This window comes from Microcaecilia unicolor, chromosome 3 (assembly GCF_901765095.1).
Source record: "Microcaecilia unicolor chromosome 3, aMicUni1.1, whole genome shotgun sequence".
Lineage (NCBI taxonomy): Eukaryota > Metazoa > Chordata > Amphibia > Gymnophiona > Siphonopidae > Microcaecilia > Microcaecilia unicolor.
Window position 1 is genome coordinate 373,385,749 of NC_044033.1, and position 19,343 is coordinate 373,405,091.

Consider the following 19,343-nt stretch of genomic DNA (forward strand, 5'->3'; position numbering starts at 1 on the left):
AGCCCAGAAAAACAGGTAAAGAAATAGACTGATTCAGATAGAAGGATGAAACCGGTCTAAGTACAACCTTTCTTGCTAAAGACCTTAAAAAAAAAAAAAAAAAAAAAAAAAAAAGATTCACTACAGGACAAGTCCAGTAATTCTTAAATCTGTCTAGCTAAAGAAATAGCTAGAAGAATTTTTAAAAAATCTATCTTAATGTTCAGAATGTACAAAACACACAGTCACAATCAAAATTATGTACCGGTATTCAGCAGTACAATGATACACATGTGCATAACTCTGAACAATATTAAACTATATTTCCCCCATCGGGGCAGACTGACAGGGATCACCAAGTCCTGCACTCCCCCCACCTCCCCGTTTTATCTCAAATGTTCCTTTCCCCGTACACGGCTCTGGTTGTCTGTCACTGACTGAAACATCTCTACCACTACCCACCTTTGCAGAAGCAGGAAGTTATGTCAGAAAAGGATGGGCTGCAGCAGAGAGGTTTCTGGTCAGCAGAAAACAGCCAGAGCCCTGTACAGAGAAAGGGATTTTTTTTAGGTAAATGGGGGGGGGGGGGGGGGGGGGGCGGAGAAAGGGAGTATACCGGACATATGGGAAGGAGGTACTGGGCCCACCAATTGCACTGGGCCTCAGGCACTGCTCAGTTGCCCAAATGATCAGGCCATCCCTACCCCCACCAGACCCTAACCTCTTCCATTTCCGTCCCCTACTGAAAGTGGATTTGGGTTTTGCTATATAGTTTATACAACATATGTCTCAACTTGCGTATCTTCAGTCCTCAGTGTATGGGAACATCTCTCCATTTACCACTGGGTTCCCATGGTTTTATGAACGCTGACATCTGATCCCTGTATAGTGCTGTAATAACTTAATCATCAAGTATACTTAACCCAGTTTTGCGAGCACCTTGTTCCCATTTGGTACTTAACTTTTATTTTCAAACTGCAGCCAGAATCATTCTGCTAGCTGAGGGCATCTTTCAATGCTAGCACATCCCTCAACCAGGATATTTACCTTAAGCAGCTTGATTCTTTCAGACTGCCAAGACGCTACCAGGTAAAGCCTAGCTATAGAATGCATAACAGAAAAACTGGCATCTGGAACCTCCCATTCCACAGAAATGAAGATATCAGGGAACTCCTTGGAAGGTTCCGATATCTTCAGAACCAGAACTGGGCTTAGCCACCAAAATCTTAAAAGTGGACAAAACCTGGAAAAAGTAGCCAAGTCTTCCTTACCAAGAATACAGACCACAGAAGGATCCTCTCCCTCTGGTTTATCCCCCACAGAGACAAAGTCTTCCTCTAGCCTGAACTGCTGTTCTGCTAAACTTAAACCTAGCTCCAGGCCTCCCACTTAGCCATCTATCCCCCCTTCAATCTGTTCAGAACTCTGCTGCACGTCTCATAGTCCGCCAGAACCGATATACTCATATCACCCCTCTCCTCAAGTCACTTCACTGGCTTCCGATCAGATACCGAATTCAAGTCAAGCTTCTCCTTCTTACCTACAAATGCACTCAAGTCTGCTGCCCCTCGCTATCTTTCTACCCTCATCTCCCCTTACGTTCCCGCCCGTAACCGCCGTTCACAGGATAAATCCCTCCTCTCAGTACCCTTCTCCACCACCGCCAACTCCAGGCTCCGCTCATTCTGCCTCGCTTCACCCTATGCTTGGAACAACCTTCCTGAGCCCTTACGCCAAGCCCCCTCCCTGCCCGTCTTCAAGTCTTTGCTTAAAGCCCACCTCTTCAATGCTGCGTTCGGCACCTAACCCTTACCCTTTGAGCAGGGACTGTCTCTCTTTGTTAAATTGTACAGCGCTGCGTAACCCTAGTAGCGCTCTAGAAATGTTAAGTAGTAGTAGATTACAGAAGGTCCATCATCCTGCTCTTCTACCCTTTTCAATCTGGAAGATATTAGGTAAAGCAAAAAGTAGAGGGAAAATTTCTTACCATGCAAAAGACTGAGCAACATAAGAATAAATGTGGGTGAGAAACTTTGAGCAAAACAATTCCTGTGACCTAACCGCAAGAGAAGGATCCATCACTACCAGTGGGAAGGGAGACAACCAAGAATGCTCATCTCCGGCAGCAAATGCCATGGACACTGCAAACACAGCAGCGGTTCCCGCTAAAACTAGGTCTACTGCCAATTCAGTTACATTAACTGCCAGCCAGAGATGAGTGCGTTATATCCCTCTACCAGCAGGTAGAGATAGAGAGAACTTCAGAGGTTTACTATATATGGACGTGTGCAGCCAACCTTAACCTCACTACTCTCGATACTAAAGCAATGGAAAAAGAAGAATTAGAAGAAATGTAGCGTTTAAACCCTCTCCTGCCTCTAAAAAGCCCAATTAGGCTCTTCCTCCACCGCTCCTGCAGGAGGGAAACATTTGAAGTGGGAAACTGTAGCTTGTTGGTTGACCTCATGTGATTGTTGTTGATGCTGTGTTTTCTTTAGGTTCTTAAAAAAAAAAAAAAAAAAGTAAACAAGCAGAAAGAAAAAACACCGTGAAAATCAACAAAGGGTGGGCTTCTGGATTGATCTGTTGGGACTAATGAAAAGAAAATTATCAGGGAAGGACTAATTTTACCTTTTATACCATCACATAGATCAATGCAGAGAAAAGTGGGATTTACCAAAGCAGTCCACCACCAGGGTGGAACACTACAACCCCTGAAGACAAGTGCACCATGGTCTGGTAGCCCACAGCAAACAACCACAGATGCTGATGGCAAAAAGAAAAAAAAAAAAACAGCAGCCATCCCCGAACGACCCAGTGCTACCACAGAAAAAAGAAGCGACCCCAGGAAGGAAGCGCAACAAACCCTTAACCAGAAAAGGTCATGTGCATCCTGAAAGCACAAGGAAATAGTGGAAGTACACCAATCCAGAACAGGGCCACAAAAAAAGAGAAGGCCGAGGCCAGACGACCACCAGTAGGCTAGCCTGAAGCCAGTACTAGGAAGCACCCTCCATGGTCAAATGAGTTCCACAGATTGCCCACACAGAGAATCAGACACAATAAGCCACCACCTGCATGGATCCCTGCATCACCGGAGACCCATATGGGAAAGGCATACAGGACAAGACCCAGCAGAAAAGATACAACAGTAAAGGTGCCAGACAATGGAGCACAAGGAAAGGATCTGCAAAGACATCCAATGATGCAAAAGAAGAGTGGGGCCCAAGTTGACAGCACAGCATGGCGAGTTTGGGAGAGCAGAGCTCCCCATGGCCAGTCGGATCCTGATCCACGAACAGAAAAGCGATCAGAAGTCAGGAGTACAGGAGAACAGTCAGGCCTAGACCCACCACAGGGAGAGAGGAAAGAGTCTCTTGACAGACAAGACCCAACTGCCCCTTGCGTGCCTGACAACAGCCAAAGCCAGGTCCACCAGCAAGCTGCTGAAAAAGCCCGCTGGCCAGCAATGGAGGCCAATGCAGCAGACCATGCTGGAGCAAAGGACAACAGACAGACAGAGCCAACCTCCCAGGGCAGAAATGCCAGACTGAGCCGGAACCAGGGAAACGAGCCCCAGCAGCCAGACATGTGGCCAAAGACAAGGAAGGAAACACCAACTACAGCCGTAGACAGCACAGCTGGACAAGACCCTACGGCCAAAGATGGAACTAGTCCAAGTGCTATGGTTTATGACAGAACAAAGGTAAGCTCTGCAGCTGGTACCGAGATCGGCAGAAGGACAGACTGAAGAACCAGATTTGCAGAAAGATCAATCACAACGGCCGAAGCCAGACAAAAGCCCAAAGGCCGAAACCAGTTAGGCCAATGCCCGATGGCCAAAACCAGAGCTACGCATATGTTCGACGGCCGAAACCAGAGCTAGGCCAAAGCTCGATGGCAGAAACCAGAACTAGGCAAGACTCCATGGATAGAACGGGAACAAGGAAGAGTTCCACGGACGGGGCTGAGGCTGTGCAAGGCCCCCCCCAAATAAAAAGCAATAGTCAGGGCTAGGCCACTCTCTGTAGCTAGGCAATGCTCTCCCGACGCAGCAGTAACTAGGGACAAACCATAGGTAGACAAAGCTCTGTGGACAAAGCCATAGGCAGGCGAGACTCGACAGGCAAGCCAGAGCTAGGCAAAAACTCCACTGACAAAGCCGGAGCTAGGCGAGGCTCTATGGACAAAGGCGTACACGAATCTCAATGGGCAAAGCCAAAGCTAGGTGAGGCTCGATGGACAAAGCCATAGCTAGGTAAGGTTCAACTGGTAAAGAAGCCAGTTGAGACCCCACATGCAGAACCCCAGCTCATCCAGGGCTAGGTGAAGACCCACGGATGGAACTGTAGATAGGCTAGGCTTAACGGACAAAGATGGAGCTAGGCCTGGCCTCACAGCCGGAGCTAAGCAAGCCTTTGAAACCAGAACCAAGGCCCGCCCCCCCCCCCCAAGAGACAGAGCCGCAAGCCCCCCCCCCCCCCCCCCGCTGAGGGATGGACGAAGGCTCAACCAATAGAAACTGAGTAAAGCTCGAGGTTTAGGGCGGAAGCCAGGATCAACATCTAAGATGGAGCAAGGCCCGTCGTCCCGTGACATCCAAAACTGAGCAAAGGTCCACATCCAGAGATTGACCCAGGGCCGAGAAGGGAAGGCTCAGTGTATTCGGCACCAGTATTCCCAACAGATCCTGACCATTACCTAGGAAATAGATGGACCCAGTCCTAGCTGCACACCCCGGTACATGCTAGTGAAGGCCAGGTCAACGCTGGAACTTGAGGCGCAGGGCACATCCTCCCAGTGTAAGTGAAATGTAAATGGGAACTTCCAAGGCCTCTGCTGCTAGATAACTTTGGTAGGAAAAGCTGGCACCGGACACAGACCAAAGCTATTGCAACTTGCTTCTCACAGGTCTCCCACTTAGCCATCTCTCTCCTCTTCAATCTATTCAAAATTCTGCTGAACGACTAATATTCTGCCAGTGTCGTTATGCTATTAGCCTTCTCCTCAAGTCACTTCACTGGCTTCCTATCCGTTTCCGCATACAGTTCAAACTCCTCTTATTGACCTATAAGTGCATTCACTCTGCAGCTCCTCAGTACCTCTCCACTCATCTCTCCCTACATTCCTCCCCGGGAACTCCGTTCACTAGGTAAATCTCTCTTATCTGCACCTTTCTCCTTTTATCTTGCTGCACCATATGCCTGGAATAGACTTCCTGAGCCGGTACGTCAAGCTCAGTCTCTGGCCGTCTTCAAATCAAAGCTAAAAGCCCACCTTTTTGATGCTGCTTTTAACTCCTAACCCTTATTCACTTGTTCAGAACCCTTATTTTATCATCCTCACTTTAATATTCCCTTATCTCTTGTTTGTCCTGTTTGTCTGTCCTAATTAGATTGTAAGCTCTGTCGAGCAGGGTCTATCTCTTCATGTTCAAGTGTTCAGCGCTGCGTACGTCTAGTAGCACTTTAGAAATAAGCAGTAGTAGTAGTATGGTGGCCTTGGAAGCCATATGACCCTTCTTACTGCCTCCAAAAAAGGATGAAGAGACGGTCAGAAAGACGAAATTCATTTGTTACCTCCAAATACCTGAGAAGAGCTCATCTCACGTCGAGGCAGCAAAGAGCCTGGAATTGCTCAGGGTAATCTTCCTGGCAAAAAGTCCGCAAATGCAGAGACTGCCCCCAAATGGAAACGAGAAACCACCTTGGGCAAAAACGAAGGAACTGTCCTAATCGATACCCCCGCCTCTGTAAAACGCAGGAAGGGGTCTCTGCAAGAAAGAGCCTGCAACTCTGAAATTCTCTGAGCCGAAGTAATGGCTACTAGGAAAATCGCCTTCACAGTAACATCCTTAACCGTAATCCCCGATAAGGGTTCGAAAGGAGGACGCTGAAGCGCTTTGAGAACTACATTAAGGTTCCAGGAAGCAGAACTGGCACATGCAGAGGACGCAACTGATTTACGCCCCTCAAAAACGAACCATATCCGGGAGGGAGGCGATCAGCGCCCCCTGAAGCCGGCCTCTAAAACATGCCAGAGCTGCCACCTGCACGTTAACAGAACTCAACGAGAGTGATTTCTGTACACCCTCCTGAAGAAACGCAAGGATAACCGACATCGAAGCTGAAGCCGCTGACAATCCCGAACTCGCACACCACGAATCAAAGGTACGCCACACCCTAGCATAAGCCATCGAGGTGGATCTTTTCCAAGCCTGAAGCATCATAGGATAACCGCATCCGCATACCCTTTCCTTCTCAACTTCGCCCTTTCAAGGGCCAGGCCATTAAGACCAAAGGAGGAGGGATCCTCCATCATGACTGGTCCCTGCAGCAGGAGCCTGACCATATCCGCGTACCAGAGACGTCTGGGCCAATCCAAGGCCACCAGGATCACTCGACCAGGATGACTGGCAATGCGAATCAGTAACCTGCCCACCACAGGCCACGGTGGAAAGGCATAGAGCAGGCCCCTGAGTCAAGGTTGTAGAAGAGCATCGATGCCTTCCGAGCCCAGCTCTCTTCCCCTGCTGAAGAAACGGGGAACCTTCGCATTGAATGCAGTGGCCATTAAGTCCATCACCGGCATCCCCCAAAGGGCAGCTATCTGATCGAAGGTCAGAGGGGAGAGTGTCCACTCCCCCGGCTCCAACTGGTGGCGACTGAGAAAGTCCGCTTGCACATTCTGTGACCCCGCTATATGAGCCGCCATCAAGAGAGCGATGAGCCTCTGCCCAATGGCAGATCAGGGCCACCTCGCGCGCTAGTGGTGCACTCCTGGTGCCCCCCAACGGTTCACATAGGCAACCGCCGTCGCATTGTCCGAGAGAACTCAAACTGGGCAACCATGGAGACAGAAACTCCCAAAGGGCCAGATGAATCGCCCGCAACTCCAAGCAGCTGATGGACCAAGACGCCTCCGTCAAGGTCCAAATGCCCTGGGACGTATGTTACAGGCAATGAGCCCCCCAACCAGACAGCGACGCATCTGTGGTCACGATCTTCCATTCCGGGGTTTGCAGAGGAATGCCAGACACCAGATTCTTTTGAATGAACCACCAGTGCATGATTGTGTGCAGACGGGTCGAACATGGCACTCGAACCTCGTAATCCTCCAAGAGAGGAGACCAACTGCTCAGAAGGTGCCACTGCAGGGGGCGCATGTGAGCTCTGGCCCACTTTACGACGTCCAAGGTGGAGGCCATGGAACCCTGAACTTGTACATAGACCCAAGCCCGCACGTTCGGAGTTTGGAACAGAGCTCGCAACTGACCCTGCAACCGCTGTGCTCGAGCTGAAGGAAGAGAAACTATCCCTGTTCAGGTATCGAAGCACACTCCCAAGTATTCCAGCGTCTGGGAGGGCGTAAGGCTGCACTTTGGGAAGTTGATCACCCAAACAAGCGAATGAAGCAACCCAACCACTCTGTCAGTTGCCCGTCGACTCTCCTCGAAAGATGCCCACACAAGCCAGCCATCTAGATAAGGATGGACTTGAATCTCTTCCTTTCTGAGACAGGTCGCCACTACGACAAGGACCTTGGAAAAAGTCCGAGGTGCTGTGGCTAGGCCGAAGGGCATCTCTTTGAATTGAAAATGATGACCGAGCACTGCAAAGCGAAGAAAACGCCTGTGGGGAGGCCAAATTGGAATGTGTAAATAGGCCTCTTTGAGATCGAAATATGTCAAAAACTCCCCTGGCTGTACCGCTGCAATCACTGAGCGGAGGGTTTCCATGCAGAAATGCCAAACCCGTAAGGATCTGTTGACGCATGAGATCTAGGACAGGTCGCCAAGAACCGCCCTTTTTTGGCACCACAAAATAAATGGGAGTATCGACCGCACCCTTCTTCTGCTGGAGTTACAGGCTGGACGGCTCCCAGTCGTTGTAAGTTGAGGAGGGTGTGACAAACTGCCCACACCTTGGCAGGAGATTTGCAAGGAGATTCCAAAAACGACTCTACTATTGGGCGAGCCAATTCCAACTTGTAGCCGTCTCTGATAACCTCCAAGACCCATCCATTGGATGTTACCCTGGTCCACTCCACCAGGAATAGGGACCGCCTTCCCCCAATAACTGGCTGGAGATGGACCAGCGCCCCATCATTGGGCAGACCTGGCTGCGGACTGGTTTCTGTTACCGGAAAGGAAGGCCCGCCTGTCACCTCGAAAGGGCTGAGGTCTCTGAGAAGACCTTGCTCTCTGAAAAGAGGCCCGCGACCTGGAAGGTAACAACATGTATTCCTAAACTTAGGTCTAGGTCCCGACGGTCGCACAAATTTGGACCTGTCCTCCGAGAGGCGCTGGCCCTTAGAGTCACCGAGGTCCTTCACAATCTGTTCTAGGTCTGTCCCAAACAAAAGCTTTCTCCTAAAAGGAAGCCTTGCCAGCTGTGACTTAAGAGGCCACGTCTGCAGCCCAATGTCGCAACCACAGCCAGCGACGCACAGCGACTGCTAGGGAAACCTCCTTCACCGAAGCCCTCAAAAGATCATAAAGAAGATCCGCAAGGAAGGCTAAACCGGACTCTAAGGCTGGCAAAACAGCCACGAAGTCCTCCGGAAAGAAGGCTTTCTGTACCCACGATAAGCATGCCCGCACCGCATAGGAGCCACAAACTGAAGCTTGCAGGGAAAGGGCCACTACTTCAAAGCACAGATTCAAGCAAGTCTCCAACTTACAATCCTGAGGGTCCTTGAGTGCTGTGCCACCCTCCACAGGGAGAGTGGTTTTCTTAGTGACCTCTGTGATTAATGAATCCACTGTAAGAACCTTCAGTAACTCTAAGTCAGCAGCAGGCAGCGAGTAAAGACGCGACATAGCTCTAGCAACCTCAAGCCCACTGTCTGGCATATCCCACGGCGCCAAAATAAGGATTTTCATGGCCTCATGCACATGAAAGGAACGAGGTGGGCATTTGGTGCCAGACATAATAGAGGGCACTGGACCTGTTCCCCATGACGATTCAGGGGGTGAAATGGCCAAAACTATTTCAGTATCCATGACGAATTGTAAGCCACATTGAGCCTGCAAAGAGTTGGGATAATGTGGGATACAAATGTAACAAATAAATAAATAAATAAATAAAACCTCAAAAGCCCTAATAATCAGGGAGGGAAGCTCTTCCCTACGAAAAAGGCGGGCAGCCGTCGGGTCATTCCCCTCCCCAGAAGGCAGGGTGACCTCATCTGCCAAATTGAATGATTCTGAGGGAGAGCCCAGAGACAAAACCGGGCCATCTGTGGCAGATAGCTCCTCAGGATCCAAAATCTCCACCCAGGGACGTTTTGGCAGGAAAGACAGAGACTGCAGCAACTGAAGTTTGCTGAGGAAGAGACGGGGCTGCGTGAAGAGAAGCTCCTGACTTCTTCAGAAGAATGGCATTGTGCATTAATAAAACAAAATCCGGGAAAAAGGGAACTGAAAGGGCCTCCCCTGCTCCCTCTAAATTGCTTTCCTCCATCGGAGCCTGTGCCACAGAAGCGCGATGTGCCTCCTGTGTCAACCACGGGGGCGCCTGAGAGGAATAAATGGCGCCCGCCGACGCTTGCTGCACTAAGTGCCCCAAGGAAACTGCCGAAACTATCCCCTGCGCTTCCGACTCATTGGACACCTGAGGAGAACCCCCGTCGCACTCAACACCCACTGTGGGCTGACGACGGCACGACTCACTCCCCCGACGCTGTTCTCCGGCCCCCACACCGGGAGCAGCGCTTAGCCGCCTCAGAAGGCACTGACATGCTCCACAAACGCCTGCCCCTCAAACAGATTCAGCAGCCCGACTAGCTCCTCCATATGATTAAACAAAAACAAAGTCTCTGAAAGAGACGCTTACCCTTTTTTTTTTTTTTTACTCAGGAAAGAAAGACAACACCCGATCAGGCCCACAGCCCCGGGCGACGGAGGAAAGGTAGAGGGAGACTGGGAGGGATCTGGCACCACCAGGTGAACACCAGAAGCTACAAACAGCCACTCAACCCCTGACTGTACTAAACTAGGCCCAAAGGACACCAGTAGCCAGATCAAACCAGAGCTGCAGAGATGTCCCTCCACCTGCTAGACAGAGAGAATACTGAGGTTTCTCCAAAGACAAGCAGGCCAATATTCTCACTGATGGGTGACGTCACATCGGCCCGGAGGACTTTCCAGCAAAGTCCATGACAAAGTCTAAAATATCCCCCGTCGCGCGGGCGGATGTAGTGCGCATGCGCGCGTCCACTTTCCCGCCCGTCGCGCAGGCACATTCCTCAGTTTTTTCTTCTCCGCGTCTGAGGTGACACGGAGCTCGACTGTTCGTCTTCGTGTTCCTCCTGTGCCCGGAGGTGAAGAAAGAAGAAAAAAGCGAAGTATCCTTTTTTTTGTTATCTTAGATTGTTTTCGTTTCTTAAGTTTCCTTTATTTTAGTCTGCGATTTTATTTAAATCGCTCGGTCGGGTATTTTTCCCGTCTTTTTCTTTTGTTTTTCTGTGTCATCTTTTTCTAGACACAATCGCGTCTTTTGATTTGGCAGGGACAATTTTCCCGAGATGTCAACGAAGACGCCCAGCGGCTTCAAGCCTTGTGCCCGCTGCCATCGGGCCATCTCTGGCACTGATACACACTCGTGGTGTATTCAGTGCCTTGGGCCGGATCATCGCTCGGAGAGTTGTAAATTGTGTCTCGCCATGAAGAAGCGGACACTGCTCTCTCGAGACGCCCAGAGAGAAAAGATTTTTGGGCCCGGTGCTTCGGCGTCGTCGCCCTCCAAACCGGCGCCGGGCAAGTCGGTGCTGGTGAAGTCGGTGCCGTCGAGGATGATGTCTTCGAGGCCGGCGTCGTCGAGGTCGACGTCGAAGGAGGCATCGGCACCGGGAGACAGGGGACAGGCTGCCATTAGACCCATGCACGCTGGGAGCAGTGATGCATCGAGTGGGTCTCCACCCGCCTCGGCGCCTCCTGCTGTGCAGGCCCCCCGGGACCGTCCTGTGTCGGACCCGGCCCCGAGGAGACGTGTGGATTCCACGTCCTCCTCTCCGGTGCCGAGGAGTCTCGATGACATGCGTCGGGCGAAGGCCAAGAAGCATCGTCGTCGATCTCCTTCGAGACACGGCACCGGGAGCTCCGGGTCATCGATACACTCGATACCCGAGAAGCGTCGGTGCCGAGAGGATCGCTCTCCCTCTATTACTGAGGTTCCGACGCGTGGGGTCGCTGGCAGCCGAGTCCCCACTCCCCAACCTCAGCAGACTTTGCCTCCGACACCTCAACCGACCCCGCAGCCTTTTCCGACACCAGCTCTGGATGAGAGTATGCAGGCCATGTTCCCATTTTTCATGAACATGATGCAGCAGTGGCAGTCGGCATCGAGGTTGTCGGTGCCGACGGCGTCGACGGGGCCGGTGTCGATGCTTTCAGAGGCACCGGTGCCGACGGCGTCGAAGGTGTCGACATTGCCGATGCCGGATGTTCCTGCATCAGGCCTTCAGCCTGTGGTGAGGTCTGTCTCACCGGTGCCGCCTCCGGTGCCGGTGTCTTTGACTTCCCGAGTTGACTCTCCCGAGACATCGGAGCAGGAAGCTTCCCCGGAGCCTCAGGGACCATCAACTTCTCGGCACCATCATAGAGGCCATCAAGCCTCTTCGTCGAGACGGGCTCAGATTCGGGCGGCTCTGTCTGAGCTTTTAGCCCCATCTGATGATACCTCATCCGAGGATGATGAAGGAGTGCATGGGGAGTTCTCTGGCGAGGATTCTCAAGGCATTCCATCTGACTCCACTCCCTCGCCACAAAGGCAGCTGTCTCCTCCCGAGAGCTTGTCTTTTCCATCTTTTGTTCGGGAGATGTCTGAGGCCATCCCCTTCCCCGTGGAAATTGTGGACGAGCCCAGAGCCAAAATGCTTGAGGTTCTGGACTATCCATCTCCACCTTCATCTTCTGCCACAGTTCCTTTTCATGAGACTCTTAAGGAACTTATGCTGAGGAACTGGGAGAAGCCTTTTTCTAGTCCAACCGTCCCTAAAAAAGTTGAGTCCCAATATCGGATCCACGGGGAACCCAGTCTCATGCAGACCCAATTGCCTCATGATTCAGCGGTGGTGGATTCTGCCCTCAGAAGAGCCAAGAGTTCCAGGAATTTCTCCTCGGCGCCCCCGGGGCGAGAATTTGCAACTCTGGACTCTTTTGGGAGGAAGGCGTATCAGGCTGGTCTGCTCGCTTCCAAAATCCAGTCTTACCAACTCTTCACGAGTGTGCATTTACGGAACTCTGTGAGGCAACTTGAGAGTTTAGTAGATACACTCCCTGAGGAGAAAGCTGAACCCTTTCACCAAGTGATCAGGCAGCAGAAGGCGTGTCGCAAGTTCCTGTCCAGGGGCATTTTTGACACTTGCGATGTGACATCTCGCTTTTCCGCTCAAGGTATAGCGATGCGCAGGCTCTCATGGCTGCGTGCCTCTAACCTGGAGGAAAGAACTCAGCGGAAGATAGCAGATATCCCATGCCGGGGGGATCACCTTTTTGGAGAGAAGGTTGAAGAGATGATTGATCATCTCTACCAGCGTGATAACGCTATGGACTCTCTCTCCCGCCGGGCGCCTTCTGCAACCACTTCCACGGCTAGGAAGGTTTTTAAGGGGAAAAGAAGTGCTCCCTACGCTTCTAGAAATCGTAGGTACACTCCTTATTCCCGTCAGCCGGTTCAGGCTCGACCCCAGCCCGCTCGCTCTCGTCAGCAGCGGGCACCGAAGCAGCCCCCTGCAGCTCCCCAGCAAAAACCAGGGACGGGTTTTGACTGGCTCCAGCAGAGCATAGCCGAAGTCAAGTGCTTGTACCGGACGATCTGCCGGTCGGAGGGAGGTTAAAATTTTTTCACCAAAGGTGGCCTCTCTTAACCTCCGATCGGTGGGTTCTTCAATTAGTCCGGTGCGGGTACACCCTCAATTTGATTTCCAAACCTCCAAATTGCCCACCAAGAGCTCAGTCTTTCAGCTCCTGCCACAGGCAGGTACTTGCAGAGGAACTCTCCGCCCTTCTCAGCGCCAATGCGGTCGAGCCCGTACCACCAGGGCAGGAAGGGCTGGGATTCTATTCCAAGTACTTCCTTGTGGAAAAGAAAACAGGGGGGATGCGTCCCATCCTAGACCTAAGGGCCCTGAACAAATATCTGGTCAAAGAAAAGTTCAGGATGCTTTCCCTGGGCACTCTTCTTCCCATGATTCAGAAAAACGATTGGCTATGCTCTCTGGACTTGAAGGATGCTTACACTCACACATCGATACTTCCAGCCCACAGGAAGTATCTTCGATTTCGGCTGGGATCACAGCACTTTCAGTACTGTGTTTTGCCTTTTGGCTTGGCGTCTGCACCCAGGGTTTTTACAAAGTGCCTGGCAGTTGTAGCAGCGTCGCTACACAGACTGGGAGTGCATGTGTTCCCTTATCTGGACGATTGGCTGGTGAAGAACACCTCCCCGCAACAAACTTTGCAGTCCATGCAGATGACTATTCAGGTGCTAGAGATGCTGGGCTTTGTCATCAATTACCCCAAGTCCCATCTCGTCCCAGTTCAACAATTGGAATTTATAGGAGCTCTGTTGTGCACACAGACAGCTTGTGCTTATCTCCCAGGACCCAGAGCAGACAGACTTCTGTCTCTGGTTTCCAAAGTACAAGCATCTCAGCAGATCACAGCTCGGCAGATGTTGAGATTGCTTGGCCACATGGCCTCCACAGTTCATGTGACACCCATGGCACGTCTACACATGAGATCGGCTCAATGGACCCTAGCTTCTCAGTGGTTTCAAGCCACAGGGAATCTAGAGGATGTTGTCCGGCTGTCCACCAATTTTCGCAATTCCCTCACTTGGTGGACCATTCGATCCAATCTGGTCTTGGGGCGCCCATTCCAAATTCCTCAGCCTCAAAAAGTGCTGACGACGGATGCATCCCTCCTCGGGTGGGGAGCGCATGTAGATGGGCTTCACACTCAAGGAGCTTGGTCTCTTCAGGAGAAGCATCTCCAGATCAATCTCCTGGAATTACGAGCGATCTGGAACGCTCTGAGGGCCTTCAGAGATCGGCTAGCCAACAAAATTGTTCTCATTCAGACAGACAATCAAGTGGCAATGTATTATACCAACAAGCAAGGCGGGACCGGATCTCGTCCTCTGTGCCAGGAGGCCGTGCAGATGTGGCTATGGGCCTATCAAAACGGAATGTTTCTCCAAGCCACTTATCTAGCCGGTGTAAACAACGGTCTGGCCGACAGGCTGAGCAGAGTTATGCGGCCTCACGAGTGGTCCTTGAACATGACTATTGCCAAAAAGATCTTTCGAGTTTGGGGAACTCCATCGATAGATCTTTTTGCTTCCCAGGAAGCAAACTTTGGACTGGCTGACTTTGGACGGTCATGTCACGGCTCATAATGTTAGAGCTATGGCGGCGTCACTGGCTCATCTAAAGTCAGCCACCATAGAAGAGATTTGCAAAGCTGCGACGTGGGCTTCGATCCACACATTCACATCACATTACTGCCTTCAGCAGCATAGCCGACGCGACAGTCGGTTTGGGCAGTCGGTGCTGTACAGTCTGTTTGGGGTTTAGAATCCAACTCCACCCCCCTAGGCCCATGTTTATTCTGTTCCAGGCTGCACTCTCAGTTAGTTGAATTTGGTTTCAGGTCAATTTTGTTTTTTGTCCTCGCCGTTGCGGGACCCAATTGACCATTCTTTGTTGTGTTGAGTGAGCCTGGGGGCTAGGGATACCCCATCAGTGAGAATATTGGCCTGCTTGTCTTTGGAGAAAGAGTAGTTACTCACCTGTAACAGGTGTTCTCCGAAGACAGCAGGCAATATATTCTCACAACCCTCCCACCTCCCCTTTGGAGTTGTATTCCTCTAATTCTTGTAATTAACTGAGGAATGTGCCCGCGCGATGGGCGGGAAAGTGGACGCGCGCATGCACACTACATCCGCCCGCGCGACGGGGGACATTTTAGACTTTGTCATGGACTTTGCTGGAAAGTCCTCCGGGCCGACGTGACGTCACCCATCAGTGAGAATATATTGCCTGCTGTCTTCGGAGAACACCTGTTACAGGTGAGTAACTACTCTTTACTTGGCTGCACAGGTCCACATATAACAAACCTCAGAGGTTCTCTCTATCTCCACCTGCTGGTAGAGGGACACAACCCACAAGTCTCTGGATTGATCTGTGGGACGCTATGGAATTTCCAATTCTAGAAAAAGAATACTAGATATTGTCCATGCACCATATAAACTGTAGATAAGTACAGTTTCCATGCCCCATTTAGATGCCAGAGAAAATAGAAAATTGTGTCCTTGCAAACACCCAGAATCTAGAGAAATTAATTATTTTATCCTGCATATACAAAAACCTGGTCATCAGGTCATCAGAAAAGAATCCTTACCAGAGATAGTTTTATTTACACTTTGATGCAAGGAAAGGGAAACCACAGGACAGAGTACCGGTGCCTTCCGCTCCAGACAAACACAAAACATGGCAGTCTGCACTCTAGCTCACTTCACCATAAAGCAGCTGAAATAAAAAATACATACAGCATCTGTCCCCGCACACTCAAACCTTTCATTCTGCAATGGCTTTCATCCTTCAAATTAACAGCGCGAAAGGCAGAGGCAATCTTCCTCCCTCCAGAGGAGACCTCATAGCAATACCGAAGAGGCTGCCGGAACAATAGCAGACCGCTATTAGAAAGGTCTGTGCTGATCCTCCATAGCTACAAACAAAATGGTGGCGATTCCCACCGAAAACTCAAGCGGTGTAGAATGACACTGAGGCCATACTGAAAACTAGTATGGCACAGCTTTGCTAAACCGAGAAGTCCTCATACCTCCACACTGTTTGGTTTTTTTTTTTTTTTTTTTACTGAACACCTGTCCAGAACAACCACCTGGTGCTTGAACCCAAACCAGAACAGAGGAAGAGGGACTATAACATGCTCCCGAGGCCAAGATCCTGCAGGGAGACAGCCGTTACAGCAGGCTAAAGCCATTGCACCTGCCTGCTTTTTGTTTTTTCCTTCTTTTTAATATCATAGTGGCTGTTCCCCATGGCTCTGCAAACTCCCTTCCCTCTAAGGGGTTGAGGCCAGCAACAGACCACAGCCTACCCTGAGCCCTCAGACATACAGGGAAAGCTCAGGGATAGGCGGGGGGAGGGATCTGGCCACCTGTGTGTAGCACCCCCGAGGCATTAGAGAACCTCCATGGGCCTCTGCCAGCAGATAACCAAAATGGCGCACAGATATATAAGAGAAAACTTCAAACTTATTAGACTGGGAAAGAAATAAGTACATTTACCTGAGCTAACTGAAATTAGAAAACAGAATAGACATTTTGAGAACAAGGGGCTCACCACATCTACCACCTGTGGGAGACAGAGAATACTGAGGTTTCCAAAGCGCTGAGCACAGCTCTTATTGGCTGCCTCAAAATCAGTTCTCTCAGTCTCCATCTTGTGGTAGGCTGTGCACTGCACAACCCGCCATCAGTCATTCTGGGCCAGTCCGGAGGGACGCTAAGGAAAACTTTACAACATATTTTTTCCATTTAGAAAACTAATGAATGTAGTCAAGTGTCACAAGAATACCTTTACAATCGTGATGCAATGAGGGATCTCTCCCAAGTGTTGAAGGCACTAGAATAACTCCATTATTTTAGAATAAACCACGAGTCCTGCATAAGACACCTAAGTACTACGTTGAGCAATGTTTTACAAGGCCATAATTTATAGTGTTCTATCAGTAAAGATTTTTCCTTAGAATAGTTACAGTCACTATACACCCTACTCCACTCACAAAAAAAAATTTAACAGCTTAAAATAATTTTTAAGCTAACCTCACTATTAGCAGGGCTGTGGAATGGGAGTCATAAGCAGTAAAAATGTACCAACTCCTGCTTCGTAATAAAAACTTACGATGATGGCGTTTCCCATCTCCTCACTTAATACATGGACACACCTCTCAGTTACAAAGTTCTTCCAAAACCAGGTACCATTTTAATCTTTTATTCGTTGTCCTTCCCCCTGAGGAAGTCATACAAGGCAGAACAGAAATCACACAATTTATAACACGCATCCACAATACGATGTATGGGCACATGTACATAAGAAAGGCCGCGCGCAGTGCAGAACACTGAAGCCACGCGCCACTTCATGAATTTTGAGATAAAAAGCGGGTAAACAGCGCCTTTAAGTCGCCGATTTCAGTTATCAACACACTGTGTCACTCTCAGAAGTGACGGCATACTGCAGTTCTTCAGACGCGTGGTGGACACTGGGGAAAAGTACCTTATTACTAGGGTTCAGTGCTCTCTTTCCACCACCAGCCACACTGTTCTTACCTCCATGGAAACCCGCCAGCCCTGCATAGCCGAAAAGCCGTAGTTAAGGCGATGATTGCCACCGTCGCTAGAGTTCTTCACCGTGTTGGGTTGAGACAGGTAAGCGCCCATAGTGGGTATCGCGCTCACCTGCTCCTGGGATACAGAGGAAGGGAAGGAGACAGATGATGAGAGAACAAGAAGGGGGAGGGGCGCAAACAGCAGGGGGTCTGTGAGAACTAAGGGCAATGGGATGCCAGGTGAGTAAAGGAGTGAATAAGAACGACGAAGCACAGGCCGCACCAGTTGTTCCCCTGGCGACCCGAGGTGTGAGAGCGCGCGTGCAGGGTACGGCGAACGAAGAGACACGTACAAAAGCAAAACCAGCAGAACGCAATTCCCACCAGAACACAGAACAATAATTTTAAAAAATAAAAAAAGAAAAGGAACAAGAAGGTACCGGAACCGGAAATACAGACTCTTGTTTCTCGCGCGCCACTGAGAACGTTGAGCCAGAAAACAATCGAGCATATATGGCAAGAGCGGCGCAAAACCATAGAGTTGAAAATTTCCCTTGGGGTGCATCCGGGTATATTTGAACTGTCAGAAAACAGGCGGCACCTGCAGTCTGACTGACTGTCTGGTCAGATTTCGGTAGCGTTTTTATCGGGATATTTGGGAAGACAGTGTTCTTAGTATTGTTGTTGTGGTTTGTCATTGTCTAATAGGATAAGCTGAGAGTTGCGCTCTTCCCCCGAGAGAGTACATTCTGCATTTTGGGCCAACTGGGATGAGCAGTTCGTAGTTCTACAAAGATAGTGTGTGAATATTTCAGATGGAGCCTGTGGAAGACAGGATTCCAAGCATGGAAGTCTGTAGAAAAGACTTAAAACATGCACGGGAATTCCTGCCACTGTACTGTAATTAACCCCTTATTGTATGCATTGTGTACCCCTCTGCTTTCCCCCCTCCCCCGTGGTAAGGGTACCACCGTCGGAGGGATTCCTCTCCTCAGTTTGTACTTCTTGTTCTTGAATCATACGCCATTCTTTTTCTACTACTTATCATTTCTAAAGCGCTACTAGACGTACGCAGCGCTGTACACTTGAACATGACGAGACAGTCCCTGCTCGACAGAGCTTACAATCTTATTAGGGCAGACAGACACAACAAACAAGAGATAAGGGAATATTAAAGTGAGGATTATAAAATAAGGGTTAGGAGTTAAAAGCAGCATCAAAAAGGTGGACTTTTAGCTTAGATTTGAAGACAGCCAGAGATGTGGAGCTTGATGTACTGGCTCAGGAAGTCTATTCCAGGCATATGGTGCAGCAAGATAAAAGGAACGGAGTCTGGAGTTAGCAGTGGAGGAGAAAGGTGCAGATAAGAGAGATTTACCCAGTGAACGGAGTTCCCGGGGAGGAATGTAGGGAGAGGTACTGAGGAGCTGCAGAGTGAATGCACTTATAGGTCAATAAGAGGAGTTTGAACTGTATGCAGAAACGGATAGGAAGCCAGTGAAGTGACTTGAGGAGAGGGCTAATATGAGCATAATGACACTGGCGGAATATTAGTCATGCAGCAGAATTTTGAACAGATTGAAGAGGAGACAGATGGCTAAGTGGGAGACCTGTGAGAAGCAAGTTGCAATAGTCTAAGCGAGAGGTGATAAGAGTGTGGATGAGGGTTTTGGTAGTGTGCTCAGAAAGGAAAGGGCGAACTTTGCTGATATTATAGAGAAAGAAACGACAGGTTTTAGCAGTCTGCTGAATATGTGCAGAGAAGGAGAGGGAGGAATCAAAGATTACCCCAAGGTTACGAGCTGATGAGACAGGAAGGATGAGAGTGTTATCCACAGAAATAGAGAATGGGGGCGGAGGAGAGGTTGGTTTAGGGGGAAAGATGAGAAGCTCAGTCTTGGTCATGTTTAGTTTCAGATGGAGCTGAGACATCCAGGCAGCAATGTCAGACAGGCAGGCTGATACTTTGGCCTGGATTCCTGCTGAGATTTCTGGTGTGGAGAGGTAG

The 19,343-nt window shown here is 50.0% G+C and overlaps 1 protein-coding gene across 1 annotated transcript in view; it reads right to left on the reverse strand.

Moving 5' to 3' along the window:
* The window catches only part of PPM1G (protein phosphatase, Mg2+/Mn2+ dependent 1G), a 194,513-nt gene extending 176,963 nt beyond the window's left edge, over positions 1 to 17,550 (reverse strand). The window contains 1 exon segment of the mRNA XM_030198590.1: positions 17,337 to 17,550. Within this exon segment, the coding sequence (XP_030054450.1) occupies positions 17,337 to 17,447 (111 nt within the window). The 5' untranslated portion in view covers positions 17,448 to 17,550.
* Positions 17,551 to 19,343: the final 1,793 nt, after the last annotated feature.